Here is a 9,536-nt window from a genome sequence, read left to right as displayed (position 1 = left end):
CCCTCACTCTGTCCCTCTCTGGTCAAATTAAAATATATAAATAAAATTAAAAAAATATTTTATAGTAGTCTTCCCCTTATCTGTGGTTTGGCAATAGGTATGTGAGCTTGCTGGAGAAACAGAGATACAAAAAAGAGACAAAAAGCGAGAAATCACTTTTCTCCCGGGGGGACAGCCAATCTAAATCCCATCTTCTCCATTCTCATCTCAGGATTTTGAGAATGCATGCACACGCGCCTGGCGTGAGTGTCAAGCAGCTGGGTCCAGGACTCAAACTGCAGTCGGCATGGGGGAGTCCAGTGCCTTAACCACTATATCACCTGCTGGCCCCGAGGAGGAGGAATATATCTGAGGCAGTCTGCCAGGGCTTAGTGACTGAATGCTGAAGGTTAATGAGGGAAGGGTCTGGACTGATTTCTAGGTTGGTAGTATGAGCCACTGAGAAGGCGGGTGATGGTACTATTCACTTACCCTGGGGACACTGGAGGCACCTGGTTGAGTTCAGCTGCATATACATCAAGTTGGAGGTCACAATGGGGTATCCAAGTAGGGACATCAAGTAGACAGGTGTTAAGCTGAAATGAACAGTCTGGGGGGCCAGCAGGGGTTATGGTGGTTAAAGCGTTGGAACTCCAACATGGCCATCTGTGGGTCCCGATGCCTTTCTTTTAAATAACAAAACGTCAGTGAGAAATAGAGTATATCTAATGGTGAGAAGAAAAAAAAATCCAATTGATTTTTATTTTACTGACCAGAAATTTAGTCCATATTGCATGTGGCCTGTTATGACTGATGTAACAACTGACTTTCCATCAAATTATTTAATTACTGCCGGAGGACATGTGCACTAGGGAGGAGAGAGAAAGGGAGACAGAGAAGAGGGAGAGAGAAAATACCCTCCAATGGTATATTGTTATTCTGCGATCCTTCTTCCTCCATTTCTCCAACCCATCAGGATTTTAAACACACATACACATGTGCCGGGTGTGTTTTTGAAGTTGCTGGGGTCAGGATGCAGTCTGCCATGTGGAATCCAGCTTTCCAGGTGGAGCACTTCACTGCTGTGCCACGTGTCTGGCTCACCACCAAATTTTTAATTCGCCAATGAAAAAACAGGATTCAAAGAAAGAATCAACAATCCATATCCACCTACATGGTGTCTGACCACTATTGGGCATCTCAAGTGCCTTCTTGTAGACCTTACAAAGGATAGTTTATTGGGACCAGCAGTTAGTGTAATGGCTATGTCGCTGGACTCCCATGTAGTCGACCGCGGTTTGACTCCCGGACCCGGTGGCTTAAAACTCACGTTGGTTATGTGTGTGTGTGTGTGCCCAAGATCCAGAGAGGAGAATGCAGAAGGGATTGTGGTGTGGCCATCCCCTCTCGGGGGGGGGGGGCGATTTCTCACTTTCTATCTCTCTGTCTCTCTCTGTCTGTCTGGTGAGCGCACACGCCCTATAGCAAAAACCTCTCCAAAAAAAAAAAAAAAAAGAGAAAAAAAAAGAACAAAGGATAGTTTATTTTTGAAAGGGTAAGGTATCTCGGGACTTGTGTTACAGCATTTGAATTTGTAATTTATCTTAAAATATATGGACCAAAGTATTTATAAACCACACTTAAAATGCACTGAACATTTATAAAAGCTCCAAAATTTGAATCATAGAGTTTATAACATTTATTTTGTAACAAAATAGATAAAACCAAATATAAAGTATGTTACTGTTGACACTTTATACATTTTGATTATGCTGAAATTTGTTAACACTCGTTAGGATAAACATTACATTAATTAATTAAACATGTCAAGTACATGATTAAAATAAACTTTCTTTTCCATCAGAAAATGAACTTCGGAAGCTAATCAAATCATGGGATAGCAAGTACTTCCCACCAAAACACTAGGTCTTCATCTTTTGTTTTTTAGACCATTCGGGTGCTTCTTTTTTAGTCTGTTGAAAAAGAAAAAGAGAAGCAAATGAGCTGCTTATGAGGAGTTCAAGAGAGGCAATTCGGAGAACCAAGCACCTACGTACGTGTGGACCTTTTATGTAAACGACAGTAAACCACTGCTTTTCTTAGTTCAGAAGAATACTTAAGGACAAGGGTCTTGTCATTTATTAGAAAAATCTCTCACAGAACACACCCATCTGTGTTTTTTGGCTCAAAGCCAGTATTTAACATATTCTATAGGGGTAATTAGTTTATGTTCAGAGAGAACTGTAAAAAGTCAAGGACGACATGTTTTTAGCTGTATTAGCCACCTATATATGGATATTCGTTCATGTAATAATGTAATAGACATCCACCGAAGAATTACTATATCCAGATTATTGTTTTGTGACCTTCTGATTTGCTAAACATTTACCAGAGTGCTTCTTGGGTTTATTGCTCAGTCATGTCAGCCTAAATGAGAACCAGCTGGAGAAAAGGAAGAAACAAGCTGGAGACGCGAACTGCCCTTCCCCGAGAGAGCAATACTCTCTCAAACCCCCATCTACTTGTTCCTTCAGACGTGTTCATGAAATCATAAAGAATTCAACACTCCTTAGCAACCAGCAGTTAGCGTAATGGCTATGTCACTGGACTCCCACGTAGTTGACCGCGGTTCGGGTCCCGGACCCGGTGGCTAAAAATCTCACGCTGGTCTCGTGTGTGTGTTTTGGGCCGGCAGGTGGCATGGTGGTTAGGGGCGCTGGATTCCCACATAGCCAACTACGGTTCAAGTCCTGGACCCGGTGGCTTGCTTTCTCGCTTTCCCCTTCTCTGTCTCTCTCTAATCAAATTAAAAAAAAAAAAATAATAAATGCAATTAAATAAATATTTAAAAAAAAAAGAATTCAGCACTCCTTATATAAGGAGATATTCCCGTCAAAACATCCTCCTAGTATACTATAATTTAATATACTGTAGAGCAAATTAAATGTGCAGTTTACTCCTTCTTTTCTCCTTTCCTATTTCTATCTGTGGAAAACTGTGTCAACAGGCCTTCAGAAATGTGGACTTTAAGTGTGTGTGCGGACAAGTGTTCTATCCGCTGTTACCAAGTATTACTCTTACAGTGAGATGGTGCCTCTGGACTGTGAACTTCAGACGTATTTCTCAGGTTTTTCCTCCCCTCTTAGGTGGAACAGAAGAGCGAAAGTGGGCTAGAGTTGGGTTATGGTCACGTGCCATGTAACGACATTTCAGTCAGTGATGGACTGCATGGACAACTCTGGCCCCGTAGGGAGCTGCAGCCTAGGTGTGTAGTAGGCTATACCACCTAGGGCTGTGTAAGGACACACTGATGACTGCTTGAGGACAAAACTGCCAAAGGACCCATTTCTCAGAACACATCTCCATCGTTAAGTGACACCTGACTTTATTTCCCTTCTCCTAGGTAGACCACGTTATGATAAACTCCAGCAGTTAGGGTCTGGGTAACTTCCCGCTCCGTGCAGACCTCGTTGAGACATGGTCTGGTGTCCTTCACGATGGTTCTTTTTCTCCTCTCCTTGCTTGAAACATAAGGGGATTTTTCTCTCTGATATTTATTGTAAGAACAAGGTAGAGGGCTGGCAAGTGGCATGGTGGTTAAGGCACTAGACTCCTACATGGCTGGCTGTGGTTCAAGTCCTGGACATGGAAGCTTGCTCTCATGCCTTCCCCCTCCCCCTCTCTGGTCAAATTAAAAATAATAATGATAAATACAAAATTAAATAATCCTTGAAAAACAAAAAAGAACCAGGTAGAGCTGAAACTCACAGAAGTGTGCCCCCTCCATGACTAATTTCCCTGGAGTTTTAACTTTCACAATTGTTCATACTTAGTCTCCAATAATTAACTACAATTCAGATTTTCCTACCCAGCACTGGTTCCCATGGAAGTTTGCACTCTGGTATGTCCTAATACCCTGGACTGGCCCATTTGCCCAATTTTGGGGGGGAAGCAGTTTGCCCCATGATATCGCTTCTCTTGTGGACATAAGAAGGGTGGTTGACTTTTCCATTTGTTAGGAGAGTGTGGTGATGTCCAGCTCTTTACATGTGGAAACCTCTCTCTCTCTCTCTCTCTTTTAAACATTCACAGAACATAAAAAAGAGTAAAGCAAATGAGAATCATACAATCAGATTCAGAGATTTGGGACTGCCAGAGGCTGGCCAAGGGGAGTCTAGGTCTGCAGCTTTCACTACTCCAAGCTGTACACCCATCTCCCACACCTCCCTCCTTTCCGGATTCTGGGCATGCATGTACACGAGCCCTGCCTGCTTTTCTTTTTTTCTCTCCTTCATTAGAGGGGGGGCATGGATTCGCTAGAGAGGTAGACAGAAAGGGAGGGAGATAGCAACCCCCAGTGGGGTATAAGCATGCTGCAATCCCTTCTCCTTCATCTCTCCCTCTTTCAAGACGTGGGCACACACCCACACGTGACCCATGTGACTCTCAAGTTGTTAAGTTGGGGGCTTGAACCATGCAGTCAGCCATGTGGGATCTGGCTGCTATAACCACTAGACCACAGTGCCAGCCACCGAGCATACTTCTCAAGTAGCTGGGACTCGAACCATGCAGTTGGCCATGTGGCACCCAGCTGCCTTAATCATCACGACATGGGATGGCCCAGGTTGTGACATTTTTAAAGAAAGGTAAAAACAAGCAAGCAAACACAGAGTGTGTAACTGAGACTGCATGTGGCTCACGAAGCCTAAAATATTTACTCTCTTGCCCTTTTACAGAACGTTTACTGGCTCTGGCTAGATGACTGTTAAATAAAATGGGCATGGTAAAATAATTCAGATGTGTAATTAACAGCTTTTCATTTGGACGATTCTACTGTTTCAGCTCTTTGAATAGTAGTGTTTCTTTTATCGTATTACCTTAATAAAGTTACTTACTCTTCATACCCATAAGATGGTGCTTTACATAACAAAATTTGATATGCTTTTTCAGTTATTAACAGACTTAACCTTTTAACAGAGACGGGCCCTTAATTTACACTTAACATTCCCCTAGTCTTACTTATATGAAGCCCTTTTTGTATATTTATATTAACATTCTATTAGAGATATAAGTTATTTAAAATATAACCATTAAATTAGGAACACTGCTTTAATCTTTCTTTTTTAAAGAATTATTTATTTAATTTTATTTTTCATTCAATTATTTTAATTTGATCAGAGAGAGACACAGAAAGAGATAGGGAAAGTGAGGAAACAAGTCACCAGGTCTGGGACGCGAACAGTGGTCAGCTATGTGGGAGTGTCCAGTGCCTTAACTTATCACATCACCTGTTGGCCCCAACATGGCTTTAATCTTTATGTGCTGGTTTAAATTAATTATATTTGTAACTTAATAAAGAAATAGTACAAATGAATAAAAACCTTGAATTATGAGTGTAGTGTAAACAGAATCCAAAGTAAATCACATTCTAGATTTAGGAAAGAGCTTGGAAACGTATAGTAGAAACAAGAGACAAGATTACCTGGAAATGTACCAGAAGTAATTTACTGTGCTACCATGTGATTCTGGAGATAAACAACTGATAAGATAGGTATCTCTGTATCATTCGGAAGTAGCCAACTAAAACATTACTATGTAACTTGGGGTCTATAACGTGTTAAGAAAGTTTGTTAAAATAAGAAAGAATAATGATTGTAAATGCAAATATAATAAGCCTGGTAGATTAGTCCTGGAATCTAGAAAAAGAATAGGAGACTAAGCATCTGTTAGTGTTTAACCAGTACCATTTTCTAAGGGGGGAAAAGGATGGTTTCTGGTAGATATAATTACTTTGCCTGCTCACCTCTCTTCCCGAGATATAAGCTGGGACTCAAATAAATAAACATTCCTGAGTCTTCACAGGTAGGGACCAACTTCAGTGAGTCTAGGATAGTTTATCAGCCTTTACTACTAGTTAAATGCCAAACTGTATGAGTGTATTAAATACTTACTGCCTTCATTTCAGACTCATCAAGAACATGCCTTATTTATTTTTCTTGAAGAATTTTATTATTTATTTATTATTAGTTAATATTAACTTATTAAATACATAATAATAAATAATTATTTATTGTTATAGGGGAGAGAGAGATTGAAGGTGAAAAAGCAAACCACCAGGTCTGAGACTCGAACTGTGGTTGGCCATGTGGCAGTCCAGCACCCTAAAAACCATGCCACCTATTGCCCCTAGAAAATTTCTTATTTCTAATTTACCTTACCAGGTAAATTACATTAAAAAATGGCTCCAATTAGTATTGCTGATACTAGAAACTGAAAAATAAGTATTTTTAAAATGTAAATGTTGCCGGAGGGCATGGACATGTGTGAGTGCAAGACAAGAGAGAAGGAAAGCACAACCCAACGGGGCGTGGTCATGCCAGTCCTCTTTTCTCCACTTCTCCTTCCCATTAGGATTTTAGGCATACATGGACACATGGCTGGTATGTTTTTCAAGCCACGGGGGCCAGATTGAAACCTGCAGTTGGATATGTGGAGTCTGTCTCCTTTAACCGCTATACTACAGGGCCAGCACCCTACAGTAGTTAGATATCTTACAGTCAAAGCACACGAGATGATGAATCTAGATTTAACGTTAAAAAGTGAGACCAGGACCCGGCAGATGGTGTAATGGTTACATTGCTGGACTCCCACATAGTCAACTGCAATTCAAGTCCTGAACCTGGCGGCTGAAAACTCAATGCTGGGAAATAGCCAACTTAATCATAGGGACAAGTCTGGAGTTGAATATTATAACCCAGAATTTAATGGGGGAAAATCGAACCACGACAGAGGATAAAGTACATGAGACTGAATTGGTGAAATAGAATTTTATGACTTTCGACTAAAATATTGCTGATTTTCTTGTAGGCTTTGTTGTCTGGTTGTAAGGATTTGTGTCCTGTCTTGAGATATGGATAGGTTCATGTACCTACCATTTGAACAGAATCCTAACCTGTTCTCTGGCTTTAAGTTTTAAGCAAAGTTCCTTAGCATTTCTTTGATTTAAGTGAAAAGTGCTTTTCTTGGGGGAAAAAAAGTTTACATAAAAACCTAAAAACAAAAAGAAAAGAGAAAAAGGAAACTCAACATTGGGTGCGTGTGCATGTGTGCCCAAAAATCCCAAGAGGAGAAAAGAGGACAAAGGACTGTGGCATAGCCATCTCCCCTAGGAGGTGATTTCTTGCTTTCTACTCTCTCTCTCTGTCTCTCCAGTGAGTGCACACACTCTATAGCAAAAACCGCTAAAAAAAAAAGTGAGACCATAGGCTGGCTCCATAGTGTAGTGATAATGCACTGTTCAGGAGAAAAAGGATCTCACATGGTGACTGCAGTTCTAATCCTTGGCCCAGTAAGCCTGAAACATTCTGGGCATGCATGTGAGTGCCAAAGATTTAGTGGGCTGGCGGGCTGGAGGGGGGGGGGGCTTAAGGTCTGATCAGATCCTGTAGAAGGTGCTCATCTTTCTCATTCTCACATGTGTAAACACACACTCTATCATGAATGAAGAAGAAAAAAATGTGAGACCAGGGGGAAAGCAGATGGCATAGTGGTTATGTGGATGGACTCCCACATGGCCGACTGGGGTTTGAGTCCCAGACTTGGTAGCTTGAAAATCACGATGGGTACATATGCATGCATGCCCAAGATCATAAGAGGGGAATGGAGGAGAAGGAATTGCAGTGTGGCCATCCTCCAGGGGTAGGGGGGGGCTGATTTCTTACTTTCTGTCTCACTGTCTCTGTCTCTCTCTCTGGCTAATGCATGTGTCTGGTGGCCATATATATATATATATATAAAGTCACAATAGAGTTTCCCAACACAAATGTGACAAGAAAGTGTTACAGGTATGGGGCCAGCAGGTGGCATGGTGAAGGCAGCTGGACTCCCACATGGCTGACCGCAGTTTGAATCCCAGACCTAGCAGCTTGCTTTCCCACTTTCCTTCTCTCTGTCTGTCTCTCTCTGGTCAACTTCAAAAAAATAAAAAAATAAATGAAATAATGACAATTAATAATAATAAAAAAGTGGTATAGGTACGTTAAGCAGTTGATCCTCTCAGGTCCTGATGCCTGGAGTGAGTAGAGCCCCTTGAATTTACCGGCAAAGTGAACTTATCCTGGTGTGCTGCACAAATGTACTTTTCTATTGTGGCGTGACATGAAAGATGTTGGGAGGTACAGGATTCGGACATGGCAAGATCTTGTGGTAACTGCTACCAAGTGTGGCCTCTCGTGTCACTTGTCTTCCTACGTCTACTCACTATGTTACTGTATGCAAATAACCGCTAAATTTAAATTTTGATGAAATTACAAACTGTTCCTCATGAACAAATACTGAGGAAAGCTTTTTATAACCCATACTGAAAGTTAATGGAAAACTAGAGTAAAATACACATCACATACAGTTTACCATCTTAAGCAGTGGCACTAAGTGTGCTTATACTGTCCAGCAACCATCACTCCTATCTAGCCATGGGATTCTTCCTACCCTGCATCTCTGAAACTCTTGGTTCATTAAACAATAACTCCTTATTCCCCTTAGTCCCTGGCAACCACCGCTCTACTTTCTGTCTCTTAATTTACTATAGGTATAACCTTTTCACTATTACTTTCCTTTTATATTAAGGGAAATTGTTAGCAAGTGGTGACATTACTAAAGCCAGACATAAGAATATAAAGAAAGGGATAGTTTAGATATAGAAAATACAAATTAGGGGCTGGCTCTGTGGCTTGATGGTTAAGGGAACGGGTTCCCACATGGCTGACTGCACAGGTCAAATGCTAGCCCTGGTGGCCTGAAAAACCATGCAGGGTCCTGGGTGCCCCAAATCCCATGATGATGGAAAAATGGAGGAGAAGGAGTTGTGGCATGACATTGCCTCAACAAGGGGTGCTTTCTCCCTCTCCTTCACTGTCTCCCTCTGGCAAGTGCATGTGCCCTCTCTCTAAAAAACAAAACAAAAACAAAAACCACAACAAAAAACATATTAGGTATCCTATTCATGAATAATGAAAGGAAGCACAAGTTAGAAAATATTTTGTGAATACTTATTTTCTTTGCCTTTGGAATTTCTACCTCTCTTCTTCACCTATCAAAATCCTAAACATTGGGGGGGCCAGCAGTTAGCGTAATGGCTATGTCACTGGACTCCCACGTAGTCGACCGTGGTTCGTGTCCCGGACCTGTGGCTTAAAACTCACGCCAGGTGCGTGTGCGTGCGTGCCCAAGATCCCGAGAGGAGAATGGAGGAGAAGGGACTGCGGCGTGGCCATCCCCCCTGGGGGGTGATTTCTCGCTTTCTGTCTCTCTGTCTCTCTGTCTCTCTCTGTCTGTTTGGCGAGTGCACATGCCCTATAGCAAAACCCTCTCAAAAAAAAAAAAAATCCAAACATTGGGACCAGTAGTTAGCATAATGGCTATGTCACTGGACTCCCATGGAGTCGATCACAGTTCGAGTCCCAGACCCGGTGGCTTAAACTCACACTGGGCGCGTGTGCGTGCGTGCCCAAGATTCTGAGAGGAAAATGGAGGAGAAGGGATTGTGGTGTGGCCATCCC

General features: G+C 41.8%; 1 protein-coding gene across 1 annotated transcript in view; it reads right to left on the bottom strand.

The window, feature by feature from the left end:
- Positions 1–1,654: 1,654 nt before the first annotated feature.
- LOC102474712 (progesterone-induced-blocking factor 1) overlaps positions 1,655–9,536 on the bottom strand; it is a gene marked incomplete at its 5' end in the record, with an annotated part of 214,777 nt that continues 206,895 nt past the window's right edge. The window contains 1 exon segment of the mRNA XM_006139821.3: positions 1,655–1,952. Within this exon segment, the coding sequence (XP_006139883.2) occupies positions 1,902–1,952 (51 nt within the window).

Source organism: Tupaia chinensis, unplaced genomic scaffold (genome assembly GCF_000334495.1).
Source record: "Tupaia chinensis unplaced genomic scaffold, TupChi_1.0 Scaffold000004_1, whole genome shotgun sequence".
Classification (NCBI taxonomy): domain Eukaryota; kingdom Metazoa; phylum Chordata; class Mammalia; order Scandentia; family Tupaiidae; genus Tupaia; species Tupaia belangeri.
This window is presented reverse-complemented; position numbering and strand designations above follow the sequence as displayed.